Here is a 13,998-nt window from a genome sequence, read left to right on the forward strand (position 1 = left end):
TGTTATACTTTGCCCATTTAAAACAGGAACTTGATGGTTGTCTAACTCTGGGGTAGCTGCTATTTTTATAGCCGTGTTGCTGGCTGTGGTACATTACAGACTTCGATGAATCCAACTGCAAAAAAGTTAAAGACGGCAATTGGTAACTACTACGGACTTCACTGTCCACTCCAAAACTACATATCAACCTTCAGTTCTTCTGTACCACAAAAATCTTCACGGTTTAGTTTTTGCAATCTTTGCCTGTTCCTCCAATTATTTTAACTCACTACCTGTCTCCCCAATTACCTCTTCTTTTCATTTCTTCTGCATCATTGTCTCCTCTGCTGATCCTTCCAGTTTCTCTTTCTGCAGTGCCCAACATAAACCAGATTTGTTTGTTCAGATGGGAAGTTTTCCATACCTGAAATCATTGTGGATTCTATGATTATCAAAAGCAGGACAAAGCATTCTTGGTGGAATAGTAGCCTGTCTGCGAAGGCAACCAGTTGAATTTGAGTTTCCCCTGTTTTGTCATTTTCCCTTGTTTCAAACCTGTAAAAAGCCAATCAAACTCAAACAATTAACCAAAACACACATTAAAATCAGTAAACAGAAGGCTCCCCTAAAGAAGATCCTGACTTAGAAGCCAGTGCCACCATCTTCCTTTATGTTACTTTACTTCTATTACTTTCCTCCCTGACTTCTCTTTTGGCAGGAATTCATCGGGGAAATGCTTGACCATAGCCATGATGATTTTGCAGCCCTTCCTTGCTTCAGAGACACTTCTGTAAGTTTTAAAATCAACAAGTTGGGCAGGTAATTTCAATCACCAAGCACACTCACTCCCTGTGGTTAGAACCGGATANGATTTTGCAGCCCTTCCTTGCTTCAGAGACACTTCTGTAAGTTTTAAAATCAACAAGTTGGGCAGGTAATCTCAATCACCAAGCACACTCACTCCCTGTGGTTAGAACCGGATAGACCCTCTCGAGTCTCAGCTCAACTTTAGCATTTTCTTTTGAACTATTTGTCTAACGCAGTTTTTCATTCATCCCTCTCCTGCAACCCATTGATTCTATTGATCCAGTCCTTGTAGAAGAATCTAAATAGTGGTGTGACTTCTAAACTAATCTTCTGTAGTTCTCTTTAGTATAAATAAAAGTCCCGTTTCTGCCCATAAATAGACATCTCTATTGCTAACAAATAACAGGTTCTCTACACTTGTGAATTAGAGAGGGAGGAAGCCCGCACATCTTAATCTCTTCCATTGATATTGACACATGAGGAATTAAAGTTTTACATCCACCATACTACAATACATAGAGGCAATGCCTCTTCAACCAAAATGTAAGACAGAGGGGAAAAAAGCTATTAAAAAATTAAAATCTAACATCCACATATCGTGAAAACTACACGCGACTTGGTTTCGCATGTATATGTATACCCCCAAACATCATAGGATGCCAACACTAACAGCACTGGAAAGATCTCTATAAGGGAGACTTCTTACTAGTATGGCAATGATCATAAATTTTGAAAAAGTACCACTTCTTTCGGACTTTAGAAAAGCGCACGTTGCCAGATTTTTTGCACTAATTCTCTTACAAGTATTGCTCGTGTATTCTGGCTCGATTTTCTTCCCACCACAATCTAGCATGCATCTCCCCAAATTTTTCCCGGCTGCAACATTCAAAGATGACAGAACAAGGTCAACAGAGCTGTCAATAGTGGGTGGCATTGTCAAGTATCAACTAATCTTATGATAGAATTCTAGACGAATGTTAACTTCAATTTTCATTATGTTAGTCAACCTTGGAAATATATGAACTTGGTTAGTGATAGGGGATAACAAGATTCTCATTTGTAGCAATGGCAAGCTCTAGAAAATTTCTGAAAGCTACCTACGTTAAATAAATTGAGATCAAGATGATGCAGAATGTTTAGTACCTGAATCTGACTCTTCTGAGTTCCCTTTTGCCGCCAGGCAAAGCTCTGATTGTAATATAAACCCCTGCCTCGTCTTGTTCGACCCATTCAGACTCAAGATCACTAGCATTACTGATGGATAGTTCTCCTGAACGATCTGCATCCCTTGATGAACTGCTTCTCATGGATGCATCAATGGAAGATGTTTCTGTCTTTGCACCACTGATGCTAGAGAGTTTAGGAGTGGAGGTCAGACCTGAATCTTGGTACTGCCGATACTGCATTGGCTGATATTCAAGTGAATCTGGGGATGAATAACTCACACCCGCTCCAATGGGACGGTGGAGATTGCGAGGCAAGCGTTCTGCAGTTAGTGGAGGTGTTACAGGGCTGTGTTCCACAGATTCTATTTTTGAGCTTTGCTGTTTCAGTGGAGAGGGGGGCCTCATCAATATGATATAACAAGAAACACAGTATACACAACACAAAAATTATATTGCACACAACAATAATTTTTGTATAATTTCAAAATGCTATCAGTCTTCCAAGCGTTGCCACTGAGCTATAAGCTTACCTCATCCTCGGATCTTGGTGGGGTTGGAAGAGGAAAGGCTTGCCGGTTGAACCTCTGAACATTGTATAGTTCCATAACTCTATCATAGTTCTCTGCCCACCATCTTTGAGCTTGCCATTTATTGAATACGTCTCGACTAATCAAGATGGATACGAAAACAAAAACAACAATCAAACTCTACATATGGAACCTATAACACACAATATTGAAAGAAATTGCTATACATGTCACGGTCATAGAGATCAGATATCACACTATACATATGGAACTACAAATTTTGTCTTCCTCTCTTGTTCTCACTCATAATTAACAAGAGATATGGATTACCAAAGATAAAACATTTTCACAGCAATGGACCTAGCAAAGAATATTGTTCTCCTCACATACAATAACCTTTTAGTTTCACCCTAGTGCTGCTAATCATGAAAATTCTTAATAGGAGCTCATTTAGTCAAAAATTAAATAATATAAAAGAAAAAAGAAAAAAGAAAAAAGCAAGGAGAAACTTTAATGCTTTGAATAAAGTAGTTCTGGTGGTATCAAATATTGACTCTGTGCCCAAGGCCTATTAACCACTAGATCCAAACCTCTCGAACTTTTCTTTATTAGGCTAACAGACGGAGATATTATGATAGGATCTCGTCTAATTGGTGTCACCTAGCTTAGATAAAGTCAATACATAGGTGTAACAGTACATGCCCACCACTAACAGATATTTTCCTTTTCAGGCTTCCCCTGTAGCTTAGATAAAGTCAATCCAAAGGTGTAACAGCTCATGCCCACCACTAGCAGATATTGTCCCTTTTAGGTTTCCCCTTCGGGCTTCTCCTCAAGGCGTCTGCTAGGGAAAGATTTCCACATCCTCATAAGGGGTCTTTTGTTCTCCTCTCCAACCAACGTGGGATATCACAAAAGGGTTAAAGGATGAGACCAACAGCTTATTTATAAAGGCAGTGGAGACCAATAGAATAGAAGAGATATTTAAATTGGTGGAGATGAAGAATAACCTTGTTTGGTGTTCAATTTTGTTTGGGCGGTGGGTAAGCCAGTATTTAACTCGATTAGCAGAAGACAAATCCAGGAGAATCAGGGTAGGCGTGAAGAATTCTTGAAAAGAAAGAGAAGAGGAAGAGAATTCCCCGACACGACGACAATTCTGGGAATAAAGTTTCCCCACCACAATCAAATTTGCCCCCACCCACCACTCCCACGTCACAATTGAGTTTTACTTTTGGACTTTTTCTTCATTGCTTTTCATGAGAAGGCGTGATCTTTACTGAGAAAAAATCAGACCCCACAATTCCAAAGGGGATTACTCCAACCCTCTGTTTCAACCTTTCTTTCTTTTAAATATATTCTTCCTCGCCTCTTCCAACCAAAAATAAGCTCTGGTGACGCACAAAGCCAAAGAAATTCCAGAAGGGCAAATAAACCATAAAAAAATGAACTGAAAAGTAATGGAAATAAGATCCAAGCACGTCCCCAACTCCCAGTAAATGACCCACTAAGAGGGCCGCTTCTATTGCTAATTAAGAAGTCGAAAAAGATGGTGGGGAGGTGATTATGAAGCCCCACCGCACATCCTTATTCACATCTGCTATATCATTAAAGTCAAACCAAACCGCAAAGTAACTTGTTAAAAAGAAACCAAAAGAATTTGTACCGTCGATGTTATTCTGTGTAGAGCGTACCTGAAACGTATCCGTTTCAGATCATTCCCTCCTCGAGGAAGTGAAACGAATGTGATTAACACACCGGGTTCCACCTGCGCCACCCACTCCTTTGGTTCGCTCTCCTCGACGTACACAACTGGGTCAACTCGGCGCCCACTCAGTGAATTGGGGGTTCCTTCTCCGCTTGAAATCCCCTTCAGCCTCGCTTCCATCTCCTTGCCCCATGTTCTCGTTTTCGTCGAGCTCAAGCTCCCGGATCGCTTGTAAGCCCACTTGAACCGCTCTGAGTCGGCATCTGACTGTGAGCTGCAGTTCTTGAGTCGACTCTGCGGTATCGGCCCTGCGCAAGGGTTGCAAGTTCGGTACGATCCGGAGGCTTTTAACGCCATGTCTTTGAGCTAAAAAGAATAAACCAACAATGAACATGAACATTAAATTCCCTCATTCCAGTCATGAGAACAAGAAATTGATAACTAGGAGAAAAGGAGTTTGATCTCGAAGTACCTGACCTGTCAGAGATTTGACAGATTGTTGCTTATTCCCAGGTCCATTGACGGAGTCCGATTCTTCAATTTGAGTCAAGGAGCCATCTCCGAGTTTCTTAGAACGAACTATGCATGTCAGCATTTTCACCTCTTACAGTACTTCTCCAGCAGCCCAATTTCAAGCAGCGAAGTAAATGTCAAATCGCTGCCCTCGCTTTCGGACGCTGATAAGCCAAATTTTGCTTAAAAACAAATTCTAAAAATGAACTTAAAAAATATAGAAGTCGATCAAGAACAAAGGGAAGAAGACTAAGACTAAGACTAGCAAAGCGCAGATTCTCACTCTTGAATCCTTAGTTTCTCCTGAAAAATTAGGAATCGGTTGTTCTGGTACAGTTTTGACGCGATGAAAACAAGACAGCGCCGCTGTTCACCCTCAGACTGATTCAATCCAACCATAGACTAAGCTCCAGCGATTCCTGTAAAAAATGGAAAGGGAAATGGAAATGAAAATGACAACCTCGCGAGGTCTAATAATGGAACGAAAATAGAGAAAAAGAAAGGTACAGAAACCGTGTGATCGGAGAGGAAATGGCGCATACTCCGGCGGGAAGTGAAAGGAGAGCGTCAAACAAATTGCTGGTTGCCGGGCAATTGCAATAATTATGGCATGTCTTCAATTTTCATTTCACCAACTGTGCGATTTCCCTTTCTCCTTACCTGCTACCGGCTACCGGCTACATACCGGTTGCTGTTGCGCGGTCTTTATGTTTCAAGTTCCACGACCGAATCCAGACCTAAGCCCAGCCCATTTCTTCGTCTCATTTGGGCCTCGGGTCCATTTCCTTTTATTTCCTCAAAAAATTAAAAAAAGTGTGGCTGCTGGGATTCGAGCCCAGGTCTCCACGGCCACAACGTGGAATTCTCACCACTAAACTACAGCCACTTTGTTGCAAGGAGGTGGAATATACAACTATATTATTTAATTTCAAAAAAGCAACTAGGTTGAATCGAATAATATCTAGATTGAGAACAAAAGTAAATATTAAATTAATAAAAAGAGGATAAATTTGTTTAAGGGTTTAAGCTAATAAAATGTAGTGTAGAATAAATTCATGGTTGGTGCCCAATAATTGCTGCCTAACAAATTCTTAAAGCTATTGACATTTTTTTTTTTTTTTTTTTAAATTTCTCAGGTGGCGTTTTACAATAAAGGGTATCAAAAGGGCATATGCCACGTGTCCAAATCCGTCATTTCAACATTAATTTAGGTGGAAGGGAAGAAAATGCTGTCCACTCATGAGTGCTAAAGATCATAGCCATTTGAAAACAGTTGGAGCTCAAAAAATAAAATAAATCCCCTAATTAAGTCAAATTTTTAAAAAAATTAAAAATCAATTTTTAGTTTATTTATTTATTTATTTAATATTCATAAATTTATTAATTTTAATAAAATAAAATTTTGCATAAATATAAATTAATCACCATATTGTTGGATGAAAGTTCAGGTTGAATGGTACTAAGACCTATATGGGTCACGACCCCATGTATTTATATATGTATATAATGAAAATTACATTGTAACAAATCATATGTTTGAAATCATAGATTCTCTTTCATTTATGGTAACAAAGAAACAAGTAAATCTATAACAAAGCAGGAAATCATATATTTCTTTGATTTATGGTAAAGTAAATCATTGCGAAATCATAGATTTGGTAACAAATCAGGAAATCACTGAATTATTTTACTATGTGCAGATATGATCTATTGGAATAAGGCCTAAAGCAAAGCCATGAAAGTTAAGGTGGTTAATATCATACCAGTGGAGAGAATCCTGTTAAATGGACAGAAACAATAGTTAAATCTATCAAAATTAAATAATTAAACATTTTATATTGCTAATTATAATTAGATTTTTTAAATGGTAATAAATTATCATTACCGAACTAAGGTTAAGCACCATCGTGAATGGGTGTTTGGATAGGATTAATAAGCATTACTAAATTATTATTATTATTTTGCAAAGGATTTTTTGTTTTTTTAATACCATGACTTCAGCTAAAGAGCGCACCCTCTTTATTTTGTTTTTTTTTTCTTTTTCTTATTTTCATTTTTTAATCCCCAAATAAATAAAAAATAACAAAAACTATTTGAGTACGTGGAGATTCCCGGTTGGGCTTGTCCAAGTTGGATGAGGGTGTGATAACCGACCACCGGAGCCGAAGGTCTCAAGTCTTCGCCTATTGCTTTAAGCCACAATTTCGGTAAACCTCTTTTAACGGTAACCGACGAACCTTGGGTATTGCCTGTCCACTTTACCAAATTACCCCTAATCTGCGGCCGCAGATTTATTTATTTTATTTATTTTTTTGAAAATATTCAGCCACAAGGGTACCTGAAATCTGAATCTCCTCTACGGTTCCCAATATATATATTAACTAACATTCCCAATATACATATATATTAAATTATATAATCTAATTTCCCATATTAAAAGTTGTTGTGTATTTAATGTATAAACTTTCAAATTTGTTATAATAATTATTATTATTTTTAAACTCAGGCATAAGCTTCTATTAAATGTAGACGATTAATTTTAAAATTCAAATGACAAAATTATATGTTGGGTGACATATTAGTTTTCTATTTTTTTTAATAAAATTTTTGAAGTGAAAGTTATTTTAAAAATGTATACCAAAACCTATATCATAATATTCCTCACTTATAAATCCATGATCATTTCCTAAATTAGTCAACGTAGAACTCACTTCCAACAATCCTCCCATTGAACAAAGTACACTATAAGTTTCAAGGGTCTCCTCTTAATTGAGGCTCGACTCCTTTCTCTAGAGGTCTCAAATAAAGTACACCCTTTGTTCCACATTCGAGCATTCGAGGATTCTATTGTCATGGCTAATGGCTAAGTTTAGGGCATGACTCTATACCATGTTAGGAATCACAACTCTCCACAAATAGTATGATATTGTTGAGTTTGAGCACAAGTTTGCTTTAAACTTTTTAAAAGGCCTCATACTAATGGAGATAGTATTCCTCATTTATAATAAACCTATGATCATTATTCTCTAAATTAGCCAACGTGTGACTCCCTCCCCTCGATTATTGAAAGAATGGCATAAAAAATAATGTGGGACGACATCAAATTTGTACAAATGATGCGGTTGAAGCATTCAACAATTTTAGTATCGAAAAAACAATAAAACATGCTACTTGGCTTTATTTTAATTTTAAAAAATAATTAAATAACAGAGATGTCAGTGGCATTTTCGAAATTAAAGAGATTCACCATGGTCAAAGATTGGAGCTCAAAAAATAAAATAAATCCCCTAATTAAGTCAATTTTAAAAAAATTAAAAATCAATTTTTAGTTTTTTTTTTTTAATATTCATAAATTTATTAATTTTAATAAAATAAAATTTTGCACAAATATAAATTAATCACGATGTTGTTGGATGAAAGTTCAGGTTGAATGGTACTAAGACCTGTATGAATCACGACCCCATGTATTTATATATGTATATAATGAAAATTACATTGTAACAAATCATATATTTGAAATCATAGATTCTCTTTCATTTATGGTAACAAACAAGTAAATCAAAGTGAAATCATACATTTGATAACAAAGCAGGAAATCATATATTTCTTTGATTTATGGTAAAGTAAATCATTGTGAAATCATAGATTTGGTAACAAATCAGAAAATCACTGAATTATCTTACTATGTGCAGATATGATCTATTGGAATAAGGCCTAAAGCAAATCCATGAAAGTTAGGTGGTCAATATCATACCAGTGGAGAGAATCCTGTTCAATTCACAGAAATGATAGTTAGATCTATCAAAATTAATTTTTTTTTTCAATTATTTATAATTAAACATTTTATATTGCTAATTATAATTAGATTTTTTAAATGGTAATAAATTATCATTACCGAACTAAGGTTAAGCACCATCGTGAATGGGTGTTTGGATAGGATTAATAAGCATTATTAAATTATTATTATTATTATTATTATTATTATTTTGCAAAGGATTTTTTGTTTTTTTAATACTCTTTATTTTGTTTTTTTTTTTTCTTTTTCTTATTTTCATTTTTTAATCCCAAAAAAATAAAAAATAACATAAACTATTTGAGTACGTGGAGATTCCCGGTTGGGCTTGTCCAAGTTGGTTGAGGCTGTGATACCGACCACCGGAGCCGAAGGTCTCAAGTCTTCGCCTATTGCTTTAAGCCACAATTTCGGTAAACCTCTTTTAACGGTAACCGACGAACCTTGGGTATTGCCTGTCCACTTTACCAAATTACCCCTAATCTGCGGCCGCAGATTTATTTATTTTATTTCTTTTTTGTGAAAATATTCAGCCACAAGGGTACCTGAAATCTGAATCTCCTCCACGGTTCCCAATATATATATTAACTAACATTCCCAATATACATATATATTAAATTATATAATCTAATTTCCCATATTAAAAGTTGTTGTGTATTTAATGTATAAACTTTCAAATTTGTTATAATAATAATTATTATTTTTAAACTCGAAGTCGAAAGCATAAGCTTCTATTAAATACTACATTTAATATATACTTCTATTAGACGATTAATTTTAAAATTCAAATGACAGAATTATATGTTGGGTGACATATTAGTTTTCTATTTTTTTAATAAAATTTTTGAAGTGAAAGTTATTTTAAAAATGTATAGCAAAACCTATATGATAATATTCCTCACTTATAAACCCACGATCATTTCCTAAATTAGTCAACGTGGGACTCACTTCCAACAATCCTTCCATTGAACAAAGTACACTATAAGTCTCAAGGGTCTCCCCTTAATTGAGGCTCGGCTCCTTTCTCTAGAGGCCTCAAATAAAGTACACCCTTTGTTCGATATTCGAGCATTCGAGGATTCTATTGTCATGGCTAATGGCTAAGTTTAGGGCATGACTCTGATACCACGTTAGGAATCACAACTCTCCACAATTCCTAACTCTCCACAAATAGTATGATATTGTTCAGTTTGAGCACAAGCTTGCTTTCAACTTTACAAAAGGCCTCATACTAATGGAGATAGTATTTCTCACTTATAATAAGTCTATGATCATCATTCACTAAATTAGCCGACGTGTGACTCACTCCTCGATTATTGAAAGAATGGCATAAAAAATAATGTGGGACGACATCAAATTTGTACAAATGATGTGGTTGAAGCATTCAACAATTTTAGTATCGAAAAAACAATAAAACATGCTACTTGGCTTTATTTTAATTTTATAAAATAATTAAATAACAGAGATGTGAGTGGCATTTTCGAAATTAAAGAGATTCACCATGGTCAAAGAACTCGCATTGCTTCTCAATCTTACTTTCTCTTCCATTTTCCTAGGGTTTTCATCAGTTTCTTTGTAATCGTTTACTTTATTTTCACGATTCATTCCCGAGCTCTCTTGCGGTCGCCTCTGCATCATGCCGGTGCATCTCACGCCGAATGCAATCTCTGCAATTGTCGCTGGTGACGTTAATTCCAAGCCCCTGGTGCAGGTCCTAGATATCAAGCTGATCGGTAATACGCAGGAGAGGTACAGCCTCTTGATCTCCGATGCTGTTTCTACCGAGCAGGCTATGCTCGCAACTCAGCTCAATGATATTATTAAGACTGGACGAGTCAAGAAAGGATCAGTTATCCAGTTGATCGATTATGTTTGCAGTCCCATTAAGAGCCGCAAGTCCGTTCTCTCCCTCGTACTTCATTAATTATATTTTTTTTCATCGTGATGGATTATTATAATTATATTCTGAAAAAATCTAGCCGTATGTGGTGTCATTATTCATTTTTCATTGGCTTACTGGCCTTCTCGGACACGTGATGCAAGTTTAGAAAACTAGGTGCGCATTTGAAGTTTTGAGATAAATCATTTAGTGATGCATAGTTGAAACGGAGAAATGGTTATTTTGCTCTGCGTTGAAATATCTTATAGAAAACAGTTTGTATTGCTTGTTTGAAATGATTGGTGTATGTATGAATTACCGTCTAAAGTTGATACTAGTGTATTAAATTTTAATCATGCATTAATTGTTCATTTAAATTATTAAGTGGCTTGGTGCCGATAGACTGCTGCTCTCTTCTGTTGTTAAAATCTGTGTACATGAACACATCGTGGGAGAAAATTTTCTATTGTCTGTTTATATGCTTGTTTGAAATGTTCAATGCATGCATGAATTACTGTCTAAGGTTGATAGAGTTTATTAAATTTTAATCATAATCAGTTGTCCATTCGAACTGTTAGGTCTCTACACAAGTGGTTTAGCGTTGAAAGATTGTTCTCTCTTTTTGTTCCTGTTAAAATCTGTGTATATGAACACATCACGGTATAAAATATTCTTTCATCAGTTTACATACCTGTTTGAAGTTAGGTGGATGTTAGAATACTGTCTAAAATTGATACAGTTATTAAATTTTAATTGTTTATTAATTGTCCATTTGAATTGTTAGGTTTGTACAGAAGTTTTTTTTGGTGCCATTTAGGTTGCTTTTTGCTCCTTTTGTTCTTGTTAAAATCTGTTTATATGAACACATCATGGGAAAAGAAGGTTTTATTGTCAGTTTATATGCATATTTGAGATAATGAAACGTTCGGTGCATGCATGATTTACTGTTTATGATTGATACAGTTTATTAAATATTAATCTTACTCGTTGATTGATCGTCCATTTGAATTATAAGTCTTACATAACTTGTTTCAGGTCTGTACACAAGTGTTTAGTATCGTTAGATTGTCATTATCTGCTTGTATTCTTGTTAAAATCTGTGTATATGAACAAATCATGAAGAGAAAAAGGATCCTATTGTTAGTTTACATGCTTGTCTGAATGTTTTGTGCATACATGAATTACTTTCTATGGTCGATATGGTTCATTAAACTTAAATCATGGATTGAATGTCCATTTGAGTTATTATATTTTTACACAAGTGGTTTAATGCGATAGATTGCCGTTTTCTCCTTTTGTCTCATTAAAATCTGTGTACATGAACAAATCGTGGGAAAAATGTCTTATTGTCAGTTTATCTGCTTGTTTTGAAATGCTAGGTGCATGCATGAATTACTGTCCAAGGTTATTGACTTTTTATGACCGACTAATTGTCCATTTGAATTGTTTGGTTTGGGTCTCGTTCCAGTCTCACATATTCTTGTTATAAGCTGAGTATGTGTACACGTCATGACATGAGATAGAAGGAACTATTGTTAGCTCAGCTGTTCAAATAATGTTGCTTTGTGGGTATGTCTTCGTGATCATGTTAATTATGGCATCTTACTTCCCATTCTATGCAGACCGTAGCTTTGTAAACTAGATGACTTGTAAATTCTTCACAGTAGGATGGATGTTATAATTGAGCAGGGAAGGTTTTTCCCTTTTGAGTTAAATCTACTTCCGACTTGAATTGCTGTAACTAGAGCCAATACTGATTTCTCTACTATCTTTCTATGCAGGGTTATTGTTGTGCTCAGCCTGGAAACTATTATATTGGACAGTGAGATAATTGGGAATCCAAAATCATCTGCTCAATCAGAGAATTTTGCACAAAAGGCAATGCCATCTGGAAATTTAGAGCAACCTGCCAAGGTTGGTAATCGTCTTGTGAGTGCCAGAAATCCAGTTAATAATGTGCAGAGCTTCCAAGCTACAGTTCAACCTCCGTATCAGCCACCTCCAAATTATAAAAATCATGGTGCAATCATTAAGAATGAGGCACCAGCCCGTGTAATTCCCATAGCTGCGTTGAATCCTTATCAGGGACGATGGGCTATAAAGGCAAGAGTTACTGCAAAGGGTGATCTTCGTCGCTATAATAATGCCAAAGGTGATGGAAAAGTTTTCTCTTTTGACCTCCTTGATTCTGATGGAGGAGAGATACGTGTGACCTGCTTCAATGCTGTTGTTGATCGTTTCTACGAGGTCATAGAAGTTGGTAAAGTTTACTTAATTTCTAAAGGTAGCCTAAAACCTGCGCGGAAGGATTTCAATCACCTAAAGAATGAATGGGAGGTTTTCTTGGAGGCATCTTCCACTGTGGAACATTGTCCAGATGAAGATGATGCCATACCAAGACAGCAGTTTTCTTTTATACCTATCAGTGAAATTGAAAATGCTGAAACCAACTCTATTTTGGATGTTATTGGTATTGTAACATCTATCAATCCATCAATTCCTGTTTTGAGGAAAAATGGTATGGAAACTCAAAGAAGAGTTCTGAATTTGAAGGATGCGTCTGGCAGGAGTGTCGAGCTGACACTGTGGGGAGATTTTTGCAACAAAGAAGGTCAAAATCTGCAAGAAATAATTAACTCAGGCCTCTCGCCAGTTTTGGCTGTGAAGTCTGGGAAAGTAAGTGATTTCACTGGGAAATCCATTGGGACAATTTCTTCTACACAGCTTTTCGTAAATCCAGATCTTTCTGAGGCTCTCATCTTGAGAGACTGGTACGATGGTGGGGGGAAGAATACTACTTCTCTGTCTATTTCTAAAGAAATTATGTCAGGATCTGCCAAGAATGAGATTCGAAAGTCTGTATCTCAGATAAAAGATGAAGGACTTGGCAGATCTGATAAGCCAGATTGGATAACCGTGAAAGCAACAATATCGTTTATTAAAACAGATTCCTTCTGCTACACAGCATGTCCGTTAATGATTGGAGATCGACAATGCAACAAGAAGGTGACTAGATCAGGAAACTCAAAGTGGCTGTGTGACCGGTGCAATCAAGAATTTGAGGATTGCGATTACAGGTATCTTCTCCAAGCCCAAATCCAAGACCATACTGGATTGACATGGGTGACCGCCTTCCAGGAAACTGGTGAAGAGATTCTGGGTGTCTCAGCCAAGGAGTTGTACATGTTGAAGTATGAACAGCAGGATGATGTCAAGTTTGGTGAAATAATCAGAAGTAAAATTTTCGATCAATTTCTGTTTAGACTCAAAATCAAGGAGGAGATGTACGGGGATGAACAGAGAGTGAAAAATACTGTAGTTAAGGCAGATCGGGTAAACTATTCTTCAGAAAGCAAATATATGTTGGATTTGCTTTCAAAAAGGTAACAAATTATTTCTTGCCGATTAGGCGATATAATTCTGTCCAGAATTATTTTACTCTTGGAGGACGAACATATGTTCTTTTTTTTCAGACATTCGTAGAATAAAATGTATTCAGGCAAAGCGAAAGTGATGGTTTGAGCAAATAGGTACTTTACATTCAATATATATCACAGTTTCTGGTGATTTACGGCAGGAGCCGCATATTACACACAAAACACAGAAACAACCACTACAGACAATGG

The 13,998-nt window shown here is 36.3% G+C and overlaps 2 protein-coding genes, 1 long non-coding RNA gene and 1 other non-coding gene across 5 annotated transcripts; 2 read left to right on the forward strand and 2 right to left on the reverse strand.

Annotated features, from left to right (window-relative positions):
* Positions 1-156: 156 nt before the first annotated feature.
* LOC111805449 lies at positions 157-1,328 on the forward strand. The gene is made up of 3 exons (XR_002816672.1): positions 157-221; positions 355-798; positions 914-1,328. It is a non-coding gene; the product is annotated as an uncharacterized LOC111805449 (long non-coding RNA).
* On the reverse strand, positions 1,235-5,305 carry LOC111805443 (protein Brevis radix-like 4). 2 transcript variants are annotated; one of them, XM_023690551.1, is made up of 7 exons: positions 5,214-5,305; positions 4,984-5,119; positions 4,660-4,864; positions 4,174-4,553; positions 2,483-2,618; positions 1,930-2,330; positions 1,235-1,662 (listed from the first exon to the last, which is right to left on the reverse strand). In XM_023690551.1, the coding sequence occupies exons 3-7, from the start codon at positions 4,780-4,782 to the stop codon at positions 1,584-1,586; spliced, it is 1,119 nt and encodes a 372-aa protein (XP_023546319.1). In that variant the 5' UTR covers positions 4,783-4,864; positions 4,984-5,119; positions 5,214-5,305; the 3' UTR covers positions 1,235-1,583. The 2 variants fall into 2 exon arrangements, with proteins under 2 accessions (XP_023546319.1, XP_023546320.1); XM_023690552.1 differs by lacking the exons at positions 4,984-5,119; positions 5,214-5,305 and having other exon boundaries at positions 4,665-4,753.
* Positions 5,306-5,514: 209 nt separating this feature from the next.
* TRNAH-GUG lies at positions 5,515-5,586 on the reverse strand. The gene has a single exon. It is a non-coding gene; the product is annotated as a tRNA-His (tRNA).
* Positions 5,587-10,024: 4,438 nt separating this feature from the next.
* Positions 10,025-13,998, forward strand: LOC111805441 (replication protein A 70 kDa DNA-binding subunit A-like). Its single transcript, XM_023690547.1, has 2 exons — positions 10,025-10,389; positions 12,154-13,998. The coding sequence occupies exons 1-2, from the start codon at positions 10,130-10,132 to the stop codon at positions 13,757-13,759; spliced, it is 1,866 nt and encodes a 621-aa protein (XP_023546315.1). The 5' UTR covers positions 10,025-10,129; the 3' UTR covers positions 13,760-13,998.

The sequence above is a fragment of the Cucurbita pepo genome, chromosome LG11, assembly GCF_002806865.2.
Source record: "Cucurbita pepo subsp. pepo cultivar mu-cu-16 chromosome LG11, ASM280686v2, whole genome shotgun sequence".
Lineage (NCBI taxonomy): Eukaryota > Viridiplantae > Streptophyta > Magnoliopsida > Cucurbitales > Cucurbitaceae > Cucurbita > Cucurbita pepo.

Coding starts and splice junctions, on each gene's coding strand:
- LOC111805443 (XM_023690551.1), bottom strand. CDS start 4,782: ATGCTGACATGCATAGTTCGTTCTAAGAAACTCGGAGATGGCTCCTTG. Junction 4,554..4,659: donor TCAAATCTCTGACAGGTCAG/GTACTTCGAGAT, acceptor TATTCTTTTTAG/CTCAAAGACATGGCGTTAAA. Junction 2,331..2,482: donor CACCAAGATCCGAGGATGAG/GTAAGCTTATAG, acceptor CCACTGAAACAG/CAAAGCTCAAAAATAGAATC.
- LOC111805441 (XM_023690547.1), top strand. CDS start 10,130: ATGCCGGTGCATCTCACGCCGAATGCAATCTCTGCAATTGTCGCTGGT. Junction 10,390..12,153: donor AGTCCCATTAAGAGCCGCAA/GTCCGTTCTCTC, acceptor CTTTCTATGCAG/GGTTATTGTTGTGCTCAGCC.